This window comes from Muscardinus avellanarius (assembly GCF_963383645.1).
Source record: "Muscardinus avellanarius genome assembly, chromosome: 19".
Lineage (NCBI taxonomy): Eukaryota > Metazoa > Chordata > Mammalia > Rodentia > Gliridae > Muscardinus > Muscardinus avellanarius.
Window position 1 is genome coordinate 40,515,324 of NC_137805.1, and position 12,150 is coordinate 40,527,473.

At 57.5% G+C, this 12,150-nt stretch overlaps 1 protein-coding gene across 1 annotated transcript; it reads right to left on the bottom strand.

The window, feature by feature from the left end:
- Positions 1-7,396: 7,396 nt before the first annotated feature.
- Positions 7,397-11,136, bottom strand: SLC32A1 (solute carrier family 32 member 1; the record flags this gene model as incomplete). Its single annotated transcript, XM_080716399.1, has 2 exons — positions 7,397-8,584; positions 10,744-11,136. The coding sequence occupies 2 exons, from the start codon at positions 11,134-11,136 to the stop codon at positions 7,397-7,399; spliced, it is 1,581 nt and encodes a 526-aa protein (XP_080572525.1).
- Between the last annotated feature and the right edge of the window lie 1,014 nt (positions 11,137-12,150).

Sequence of the window (12,150 nt, forward strand, 5' to 3'; positions counted from 1 at the left end):
AATTTTGTATATAATTATACATAAATTATAGATATATGAAGTAGAATGCCCCATGGGTTCCATCCCCAGTACTACAAAAACAAAACCAAAGTGTCACTTGTCCACAGAAAGGACAGAAGTTAAGCCAGATGTGGTGGGCACGCTTGTAATCTCAGCACTTGGCAGGCTGAGACAGGAAGATCGCAGTTCCAGGGCCAGCCTCAGCTACTTAGTGAGGCCCGCTGCAACTTAGTGAGACCCTGTATCAAAATAAAGAATAAAATAGAGCTGGGGTATAACTCAGAGGTAGAAGGCCCCTGGGTCCAAGCTCCAGTACCACAAAAGAAAAAAAAAGAAGGAAAAAAGTTCTGACCACTCCCTCCCTAGACCCTGGAAGTTCTTCTTCTTCCTCACTTCCAAGACGCCATCCTCTTTTTTTACTCTTCTTCCTGCAGACTGTCCCATCAGCCTTGACTCCTCCCCTTCCTCCCCTTCCTTTGCCTAACCTTTAAAGGTTTCTGTTATCCAAGGTGCTGGCCCAGGGTTTTTCTTTGTCACTTTCTCTGCTGGTTGGCTTCCTATTTTCCTATGACTTTAGTACTATGAATATATTGAAAACCTTTTGGAAAATACGTTAACCTAACCATTATCTATCCATTTATTCATTGATTGAACAAAACTTATTAAGTAATTTCGGCATATAAGATCTGTTTTAGCAGCAACTTTGTGAGACCCTGTTTTAATAAATAAATATCTGGGCACACACTTGTAGTCTCAGTGCGTGAGAGGCTTGATAAGTTGGGTCCTGCACTCGTGTGACTTTGTGTCACATGACCTCTGCAGGGTAAGGGAGGGGCCGAAACCCCCGTGAGAATTGGGTGTTCCCACAAGTAAACCCCCATCTCACGAGATGCATACCTTGAAAAGGAGAGCCCGTGTCCTCTAGCTTCGGACAGGCGCGCGGGCCCCATGATGCCTCGCCCTGGTGCCTCGCCCTGATCCCCGGGAGAGCCGTGCCATTAAAACTTTACATGCCATGTGTACCGGACCGGACCTCTCTCGTGTTTTTCACACTCCGCCGTACTCACGTTATTTTTAATTTTACTCACATAATTTTTTATTTTACTTATCAAGGCTGAGATAAGAAGAGTGCAGGTTCTCAGCCAACCTCAACAATTTAGGCATCTGCAACTTAGTGAGACCCGGTTTCCGAGTAAAAGAATAAAATATCCGGGCGGGGTGGCACACACTTATAATCCCAGTGCTTGGGAGGCTGAGACAGGAGGATCCCGCAGGTTCAAAGCCAGCCTCAGCTACTTAGTGAGGCTCTCAGCGACTTAGTGAGACCCTGTTTCCAAATAAATTAGTCTGGGAGTATAGCCCAGAGGTAGAAAAGCCCCTGGGTTCCACCCCCAGTAACACACACACACACACACACACACACACACACGAAACAACAACAAACAAACAAACAAACAAAGAATAAAATAAGTCTGAGGGTATAGCTCAGAGGTAGACTGCCCCAGGATTCCACTCCAGTACCACCAAAAAATAAATAACTAGCACTGGGGTATAGCTCAGAGGTAGAGTACTCTTGGTTTCAGTCCCCAGTATCATGAAAAAAAGAAAAAAACAACTGTGTTACTGTGTTAGATAGTGCACTTGGGAGGCTGAGAGAGGAGAATCACAGTTTTAAGGATGGTTTCGGCAATGTTGTGAGATTCTCGACAACCTAGTAAAACCCTATATTCAAAAACAAAACAAAAAATATTTATTTATTTATAGGGTTCCTGGAAACCCTTCTACCTCTGGGCTACACTCCCAGACACCTATTTCTTATATTTTTTTAAATTTGGAAACAGGGTCTCTTAAACCAGCAAGGGTGGAGCACAGGGATTACAAGGGTGCGCCACCACGCCCGGCTCAAAAAAATGTTTTTTAAAAAAGGCTGGAGATGTAGCTCAGAGGTAGAATGCCCTGAGCTCAATCTCTAGTTAGTTTTTTTGTTTTGTTTTGTTTTTGTTTTTTTTTGCGGGTTTGGGGATGGAACCCAGGGGCATTTGACCTCTGAGCTACACCCCTGCCCTATTTTTTTATTCTTTATTTTGAAACCGGGTCTCACTGAGTTGCAGAGGGCCTCACTAAGTGGCTGAGGCTGTCTGAGAACCACGATCCTCCAGGTCTCAGCCTCCGAATGCTGGGATTACAAACTGCGCCACCACGCCTGGCTAATCTCTAGTTAAAAAAAAAAGAAACTGTGTTAAATAGTGGAAATACAGCAGGGAGTCAAACAGAATGTCCTTGCCTTTGTAGTTTACTGTCCTTAAATCCTTAAATATCGTTGCCATGGACCCATGTATCTTTTCTTTTCTTTCTTTTTTTTTTTTTTTCTCAGTCCTGGGAATCGAACCCAGGGGCATTCTACCTCTGAGCTACACCCCAGCCCTATCTTAATTTTTAGATTAAACAGGGTCTCACTAGGTTGCTGAGAGTCTTGCTATGTTGTGGAGGCTGTCCTTGAACCTGGACTCCTCCTGTCTCAGCCTCCCAAGTACCGAGATTACAGGGTGCGCCACCATGCCCGGCCTCCTTGTTTTTTTTAATTTTTTTTATTTATTTTTTCTTTTTCTCATCCATTGGTCCATCCTTTTATCTATACATCCACTGACTCATTCATCTGTCTACCCATCCTTTCCTTCATCTATTCATTTGTTCATCCGTCAAACCTGCCCACTGGCCCAGCCATCATTCATTCATCCACCCACCCCTCCGCCCACCCATGGCCCCAGGCTTCTTCATAATAGGGGTCCCAATCAGTGGCACATTAGGAGGAGAAGTGGTAAGGTTTTTTTCTGAATTTAGGGGTGAGAATGGGGAAAGCAATCTCTGAAAATCTCCCTGTTTGAGCCTGATTCATCCAGCCTAGCACATGTATGTCCGTGGATGGGTATCTGGGGACCAGTGTGCTATATTAGAAGTACTTAGTTTAACTTTCCCCAAAAACAGACTCTGAGAAAAAGACTCAAGTACAACTTACTCTGTTTGAGGGGCAATCCTAGGAAGTACAGTGTGTGGGGGGTCAAAATAAAATACGTCCGCTGAGCTTGTGGATACCGAAGGTTCAATCCTGTTGGGACCCTCTGAGATTCCTGGGGAACAGACCTTTAATCATCCCATCAGAGGAGAGGTGGCAGACTGGTTGAGTGTTGGGGGGCATCTCCCCAATTTTGGAGTTTGCCCCAAGGTATCCTAGAGAGCCCTCAGGGGGAGCAAATCACCAGCGAGACGCACTGTGGGGCATCAGGGTTCTCAGTGCGCACAGCCTCAGGTGGGCTGAGGTGCATCTCAGTCGACACAGGGCAGCACATTTACATCTGCCACAGAGACCTTCTCTGTCTTGGGATAAGGATAACAGCCCTTATCCCAACATGTGGCTTACAGTGAATGCTCAATAGAATTTTTTTTTTTTTTTTTGGCAGGGTGGTACTGAGGATGGAACCCTTCTACCTCCGGGCTACACTCCCAGACCTATTTTTATATTTTATTTGGTAACAGGGTCTTGTGAGCCAGCGCGGCTGGCTTCAAACCTGCTCGATCCTCCTCCTGTCTCCGCCTCCCAAGCACGGAGATTACAAGCCTGCGCCACCATGCCCGACTGCAATATTTAAAAAAAAAATCAAAATTAATGCAAAAATGGGCAATGACATTCGACATACTATGATGAACAAAATAGCAAAAGCTGAAATAAACACAGGCAGCGGGGGCATGGTAGCACATGTCTGTGACCCCAGTGCTTGGGAGGCTGAGACAGGAGGACCCCAGGTTTGAGGCCAGCCCCAGCAACTCAGTGAGATGCTTGGCATGAGACCCTGTTTCCAAAGAAAAAAATAAAATAGGGCTAGAGGCATAACTTGGAGTTGCAAAGGGCCTCACTAAGTAGCTGAGGCTGGCCTCAAACCGCAATCCTCCTGTCTCAGCCTCCCGAATACTGGGATTACAAGTGTGCACCACCATGCTTAGCAAAGACCCACTTTTAAACATGCCAAAATAGGTGCCAGGGGTGTAGCTTAGTGGTATTGTGCTTGCCTAGCATGCATGAGGCCCTGGGTTCCATCCCCTGCACTACAAAAACAAAAAACAACAACAAATAAATATGCTGAAATAAAGTATTAAAAATGAGGCAGGGAAGGCAAGAAGCATTTAAGATTCTAGGTGTACTCAAAAGTTTACCAAATTATAAAGGCGAAGACCTGGGGGCAGGGCTAGGACCTCTCCAGATGAGTCACTTCTGGGTTCCTCTGGCAGACAGGGGTCTTGGTGGTTCTGAGCCAGGGTCCCAGGGCACTGGGCAGCCACACTAACACATCTCTACCACATCTCTGCTGCAGGCAGGGACAGCTTGTTAAGATCTTCGGCAAGTTAGGCCATGATGCTTTTGAGAACTGATGGGAGCCCTGGGAGATGGGGGTGCTTGCAGATTCCTCCTCTCCTACATCCCACCCGGGAATGAGCCTGGCCAGACATGTGTGCTCCCCGGGACTCAGCTGTGTGCTCCCCGGGACTCAGCTGTGTGCTCCCCGGGACTCAGCTGTGTGCTCCCCGGGACTCAGCTGTGTGCTCCCCGGGACTCAGATGGCTTTAGTGAGCTCTCTGCAGCTGCAGCTGAGGATAAGCTGGGACTTCAATCCTTTCCACTTCTACTTGAGCACTTAGGAGGCTGCAAGGTGCGGAGGTAGGTCCCATCTAGCCCTGCTCCCCTCTTCTCCTATTGGCCTGGATATGAGTCTGGGGATTGGAAGCCTACTGACCAGAGTACAAGGTGCCCTTTGGGGCATCAAGGGTGCTGGTTCTCCTGATCCCATCATCAGGATTTTCCCAGGTGGACCTGGGCTCCTGCAAGCTGAGCACAAAGCCGGGAGCCGGGAGCCAGTGGACTGGATTCAGATGAGCCCCAAGATGGCAGCTGCTGTCCACAGCCCGCCCGGTGTCTCATCTGTCCTTTTAGAGAAAGAAAGGACAGTGCTGGTGCAGCATGACGCACCCACCTTTTCCCTTTGCTACAGAAGTCCAGGCTTTTTCTGAAGACTCCACTCTGAGCTCTGACTCACAGGGCATCCAAATGTCCACAGAATCACTGAGAGGCAGAGAGCCCTGGGAAAGGGGTGGACACTTAGAGTCCTCCTCCCCAAGCCTGAAGACAGCCGTGCTGGAGGACGCAAAACCGGAAACTCTTTGTCTTGTCCTGGAATCTGAACCCAAACCGGTCGTGACAAAGAGAACTGATAAGGTGACAATGGCAGTGGACATCACAAGTGACCTGTTTAAGGAGAGCCACGGCTGCTGAGGACACAGGTTCCTATCCCCCTTTCCCTCCACTCTGTTCTGTGGTCTCAGAGCCTGAGAGGCTCAAGTTCATCTCTGTCTCAGGCACCGCCCCCGCGCCCACACTCACGCTGTGCACACGCACACACATTTACTAAACTCACAGAACACAGGCGCAGCCGGCCCCCATACACATACTGCGCCTCTCCTTCCTTCTCCTTTCCCTCTCCCCAGTCTCCTGATAGATCCAGGCACCCCAGGTGGTGCTGGCTGATTTGAGGGAGCCAGCCGAGGGTGTCTTCCCCATTGCGCATTTATTTTTTTATTTTTTAATATAATGCAAATTTTCTAATATACAGAAAAGGTATATTTCTAACATAGAGGAAGGGAGAAACAAAGCCCGCTGCAGGCATTCTCTGGGTTCTTTCCCCCCACAGGTCACAGCTGGATAAATTATTCTAAACAGGGCTTCTGCCTCTGTGGTGACTTCTCTTACTGACGGAGGACCCCAGAGCATCCCAGCCATCCTGCACTCCCAGCCCTGGGACACACACACACACACACACACACACACACACACACACACACACACGAATCCTGGAGACCATGCAAGCACTGCTGCCTCCTGGAGTTGGAGCTGCACTAAAAAGCCCTGAGTCGTCTGGGCAAAACATGTCAGGCAAGCGTGTTCTCAGGCTGCACGCGGTGAAACTGGGACACAAATAGCCAATCGCCACTCGTGTAAACCCCAGCCCCGATCTGAGGCAAGGTGCTTGTGGGTGAGAGATGCCTGAGAGGCGGGTGGCAATCCACAACCCGCTCTTGGCAGTCTGCAGTCACGGTGGGGATTTCTGCTTGTCTTTGTTCATGCCCTGGCTCCCTCACGGGACTGCCCGATCCTGGAGGACAGGCTTGGCTGTCTCGTCTGGTGCCCAGCACAGCCCCAGCCCTAGTGTGCTATCTATAAATATATGTTGAATTCGTTGTATGGGGTTTTGTCCATACAAGGGTCCTTTCCCCCAGCCCCCCACACTCCCTGCCTTTTTAGGATTGGAGGTTGAGAGCCTCTACTAAATCCTCAGATGGATTGGTCCTCGGGGAGAAATTGGGAACAAACCTGGTCCTGGCAGCCGAGGGGAGGGCCGCCCCCACCGCAGGATTCCGCCCCTGCCCCTCCGCCCTGTCCCTGCAACTCTAGGAGCCCATCCTTTAGGGTGCACCCGACCTCTGCACTCCCCGGGGCCCCGGCCCTTTAATCAGAGCTGTGTCTCCACCCTTGGGGCGGGTCCTCCACCCCACCCCGCGGCACCCACCCCGCGCGGATCCCGGGTGGTGCGAACCGCTGAACAGACAGGAGGCCTTTGTTTCTTCTTTATTTGCGGATATAAGTATGCACCGCACTCTAAATTAGAGATAGATTTTTTTGTTGTTGTTCTGATATACATTTCGTCTTATTCACCACGAGCACACCACACGCACAGTAAAACAGTTCCACAACCTGATAAATTGCACAAGATGAGTTTGGATTGCTGAAAACCGGCAGGCAAACCGGCCCCCCCCTCCCCCTGCCGCGGCTTCTCCCGGCGCTTCGCTTCGCCAAGGAAATCGCCCACCCGAAACGGTTTTCCCGGTCAGCCTCTCTGGCTGCAAGGTTGAAATGTCTCGGGAACGGGACGCGCTCTTGCTGGAAATGGCTGGACGCTGAAGATTCCGAGCACTGGATGGCTGTGAAATGTCCCCCCACCCCCAAGGTCAAGTTTTCGCGCCTGCGAGCTGCGCCCTTTCTCCCCCCACTCCCCTCTCCCCACCCCTCTTCGCGACTGGAACCGACGTGTCTGTCGGGCTCCCTCCAGGACGGACAGACGACGCTGCTCACCAGTGCGCCCCCCCCGGGGGGGGGTTGCGGAGAAGAAGAAAGAACAGAAACGCAGACGCGATGGGTCGTGGATCCCTATCCCCTCCCACCTCCCCATCCCAGAATAATCAGAAACTAGGAACCGGAGATGTTTAAAGCTTGGCTTCCCAAGCGCGAGGGGGCGGCAGGGCGCACGGGGCGGGTGGGGGCGGGGGCGAGCGGCTCGCTCCGGGGGGCGCCCTAGTCCTCCGCGTTGGTTCGGTAGGCCTCGATGAGGCCCTCGAGGGAATGCACGAAGCCGGACACGCTGCAGATGCCGCCGATGACGAAGATGGCGACGTCGAAGAAGACCTGGTGCCACAGCAGCTTGCGCCAGAGGAGGCGCAGGTGGAAGAGGCTGGGCAGCAGGAAGCAGAGGCCGGCGCCGGTGAGGCTGCCGGTGAGGCCCATGAGCAGCGCGAAGTGCGGCACGTAGATGGCCATGAGCAGCGTGAAGACCACCAGCGCGCAGCGCAGCGTCAGCCCCCAGGACTTGAGGCGCCCGTCGCCCCCGTAGCAGGCGGGGAAGAAGGCGCGGCTGCCTTCCTGGAAGAGGGACTTCTCCAGGACCTCGACGGCGGCGAAGAAGGGCAGCGGGTAGGACAGCAGGGCCTTGGCCACCAGGAAGATGTTGACCACGGCGCGGATGGAGCCGGGCAGGTTATCCGTAATGACCTCCTTGGTCTCGTCCGCCCAGGTGAGGTAGGCGACCAGCGCGAAGAGGCCCTTGAGCACGCAGGCGGCGATGTGCGTCCAGTTCATCATGCAGTGGAACTCGCTGGGCCGCTGCATGTTGCCCTCCAGCGAGGGCAGGAAGATCTGCGACGTGTAGCTGAACACGATGATGCCGATGGAGATGGGGAACTTCTTGACGTCGATGTAGAACTTGACCTTCTCCCAGGCCCAGTCGCGGGCCCGCGAGAGGCAGTAGGCGATGACCAGGATATTGATGACGAAGTGGGCCAGCGTGCACAGCAGGCTGAACTTGGACACGGCCTTGAGGTTCTTCAGGAAGGCGCAGGGCAGCAGCACGGCGGTGGCGATGATGGACCAGGACTTCTGCGACACGGGCAGCCCCGGGAAGCTGTTGTACATGAGGTTGCCGCTCACCACCACGTACAGGATGCAGGTCATCACCAGCTCGATGATCTGCGCCACGTTGACCACGCGGCCGCCCAGCGTGGGGAAGCGCGGCGCGCAGCACGCGTTGGCGATGGCCACGTACGAGTCCCGCACGCGCACCACCTCGCCGTCCTCGTTCTCCTCGTACAGGCACGCGATGAGGATCTTGCCGGTGTAGCAGCACACCACGGCGGCGAAGATGATGAGGAACAGCCCCAGGTAGCCTCCGTGCAGGATGGCGTAGGGTAGGCCCAGTACGAACATGCCCTGTGGAACGGAGAGGCCGCGGGACCCGCGCTCAGCCCAGCAGCCTCCCAGAGGGGCCCCGGGGTCGTGGCTCAAAGCTATCGCTAGGGGGCGCCGAGGAGAGTGCGAATGGTGTCTGAGTCACCCCGAAGAGAGAAAGAGTGGGCTTGAGTGGGGGTGAAAGGGGCCCTAATGGGGAGCCTGGGTGTTGAGTCCAAGATGGAGGGAGAGAGGTGCTCAAAGGCTGGCACTGAAAAGGAAAAGAGGACCAGCGGCTGGGAGGTAGGGACAGGGCTGGGGCAGGGGGAAGGCGGAGATGCTTGGGGGGTGGGGTGCTTCCTGGAGGTGGAACCAGAAGTGGGGCCGTGGGGCACGGGATGAGAAGCGTCTGGAAGGAGTGTGGTCGGGAAAAGGCGCTATAAATACGGTGTCGAGCTGGGGCCGAGCCTCGGGGAAGCTTGGGCAGGGGATTTAAGGTGGGGCTGGAGTGCCCTGCAGGGCTAAGGGGGAGAGCGCGGTGTCCAAGGGCCTCAGCCGAGAAGAAACATTAAAATCAGCAGTGGAAAGGAAAGGACGTTGGGGAGAGAGAGAGAGGCCCAAAGTGGGCGGGCGAAGCCACGGAGAGGCGGGAGTGTGCAGATGGAGACAGACAGCGCTTTGGGGAATGCGGACGGCTTTGGAGAACCGGGTGCAGGGAGAGTGTTGGGACAGGCAGGAGGTGCCCTGGGTGCGCCCTTAGCGAGGGTACTAGGTGGTAAGGCCCCCCTATCCGGAAGCTGGAGTCTGGGGGGGGGATTGGGGAGGGAACCGAACAAGCTGGGTGTGAAGCAGAAGCCGTGGGGATGGGAGAACCAGGCTGCGGAAGTTTAGAATCCACGCGGGGAAGAAAAGCTAACGAAATCCGGGGCCCGGGGTCCCTGCACGTCTCCAGCCTCCTTCCCTGGCCTCCCTCCAGGCCTACAGAACGGGCGGTGAAAGGCGCCCGGGGGAGGCGCGGGCGACCACCCCGGGGGGCGCCCACTCCCCGGTCCGTAATCTTTCAGGCTGCCTCTCGGGGGCGGGAGGAGCTCGCCTCGGAACCCGCCGGCGAGGGGTCCCGCTGAATCCGACCCCGAGCCACCCCGCCGCGGCCTTTCCCTCCAGGAAAAACTACATGCGGAGCCTCAACGATCGCGCGTCCCCGGGACGTCGCGGGGCCGAGCCGCAGAGCCCGCGGGCGCCCGGGGCTTTCACCACCGCGGTCCCCGAAGCCGGGACCTGCCAGGCCCGGCCCGCTCGCGGGGTCGTTGTGAGGACGCCAGTCCCCTCTCGCCGCAGTCCGGCGCCGCCTGGTGGGGAAGGGGGGTGGGAGTTTGGGAGTAGGGGGCCGAGGCCCGGGCCTTGGAGACCACTGGCGGGTCTACGCGTCTGGAGGGGGGCTCCGATGGGGGCACCCCGAGGCGCTGACGCCTCTCCGCGCTGCGGCGGGGATTTCGGGCGAGAGGGGCCAGCGGGTCCTACGGACCATTGGTGCTTGGGTGGGCGTTGGCGGGTGTGTGCTTGTCTCTCAAGGGCGCTGCACCTGTGGGTGCTGCCGACCCAAGTATGTGCCTGCGTGTATGCGTGTTATGTGCAAACGAGCATGTGTATGCTGGCTATGTAAAGGCATGTACGCAGGTGTATTGGGGATAGTCCCGCTATCTATAAATAGATGCCTGTCGTGTGCGCGTGTGTTCGTGGGGAGGGGGCTGTGGGCTTGTGTCTGTGTGCGCGTGCTCGCCTTATGCGCGTGGGGGGGGGAGGAGGCTCCCAGCTCAGCTGATTCTCCCCCTTTTCCTCCCGAAAATGCAGCTGTGAATGCATTCCCGAGTCCACCCCATCCTGATTTTCTTTCTCCCTCACCCCCTCCTCTTCCCTTCCCATCCCCATTTTCCTAGCTTGGGTCTCTGGACGTGCCTCCGACCCACCGAACTGATCCAAGCTGTCTCGCAGCTGGGGCAAAGGGAGGGGGCGCGAGCCCGGGCGGAGACCCCGCCTGGGGGCGTCGATTCCCGCGCGTGGCCAGGAGGGCTGGGGAGGGGGGTAGAGTCCCGCGGGCTGTGGAGACCCCGAGGGCGAGCCCACCTCGGGGTTCGTGTGGGGGCAGAGCCTGGCGCTGCGGGCGGGGCGGGTGGGGGCAGGGCTGGGAATCCCGCACTCACCTGAATGGCGTTCGTCACGTTCCAGCCCGCCTCCCACGCCGTGATCTTGGGCTTGTCGTGGCCCCCGAACTCGCCCCCAGCCCCCACGGCCTGGTCCTTGGAGCCCGAGGGCGGCAGGGGGGCGCCGTCGCCGCGCTGGTAATGGATGTCTCCCTCGACGGGCGGCTCGGCGCCCTCGTCCCCGCCGGGCTCGCCCTCGGCTTTCAGGATGTCCATCTGCAGGCCCTGGCGGTGCTCATAGTCGAGGTCGTCGCAGTGCGCAAAGCCCACCGCCTCCTCGTCCGTGGCCGCCTGGAAGCCCATCCTGGCGAACATGCCGCTCACCTTGGCCTGGGACTTGTTGGACACGGTGGTGGCCACGTTGGACAGCTTGCTGCGGAGCAGGGTCGCCATGGCGGCGGCGGGGCCCCGAGGGGGGGCGGGGGGCGCGGCGCGGCCGGGCGCGGGGCGCTATCCGCGCTGGCGGTCCCCGCGGCGCGCCGGGGCGCCCTGGCGCATGACCCTGGGCGGGCGTCCGCGCTGCGGGGCAGGACGGCCGAGCGGCCGCGGCGGTGGCCGGTGCACTGCGGAGCTGCGGGCGCGGGCTGGGCTGCGGAGGGCGGCGGCGGCGTCAGAGCCGCTACGCCAGGCTGGCGCGGCGCCCCCACCCGGGCGCAGCCCCGCGCGCTCCCGCCCCTCGGAGTCGGGCGGTGCGGGGGTGGAGGGCGGCGGGGGGCGCGCCCCGAGGCGGGGGGCGTGCGGCGGGGGCCGGGAGCCGGCAGAGGTGGCGGGAAGGGACTCGGAAGTGAGAGGGGGCGGGAAAGGGGCGCCCTTGGGAGGCGGCGGGGGCGCGCGGCGGGAGCGCGGGGGGCGGGTGGGGGCCGAGTGCGGCGTTTCGGTAGGAGGTGCTAAGCTCCACTCGGGGCCCGTCCCACCGCGCCGGCCGCCGCAGGGAGGGAGGGGTTCGGGGTGGGCTGATGCTCGCGATTCCCGCCCCCGGACCCACCCCCCAAAGTCCCGGAGCCCCGCGGCCGCAGGTCCTCCAGCTCGGGACCGAGTTGCTGGTCTCTGGCGGAGCCGGCCGTCTGGGCATCCGTTCGTCCCCCCCCCCATACCCATCACTCGCACTTGAACCCGGCCCCACGCGCCCCTGGAAGGGAGAAGCGGCGGGCGTGGGTCGCTCTCAAGGATGCTCGGCCCTCGGCTCGGCCCCCGGGGCTGTCTCTCTCTGCCCATCCAGGGACTCCGCGGTGGAAGCGATTCGGCGGCTCGTTCGCCACTAACCACTCTGCTAACGCGGCAGGATGGAGGCGAAGGGCTGGCTTTCCGCTCTTTTTCGTTTGGGGGGCCTGGAAGGAGACCGGACTCCGAGGAAACCTTTCGGTAGCCCCCTGGCGGGTCTGCGGAGTCCGCGCAGAGAGAGACGCC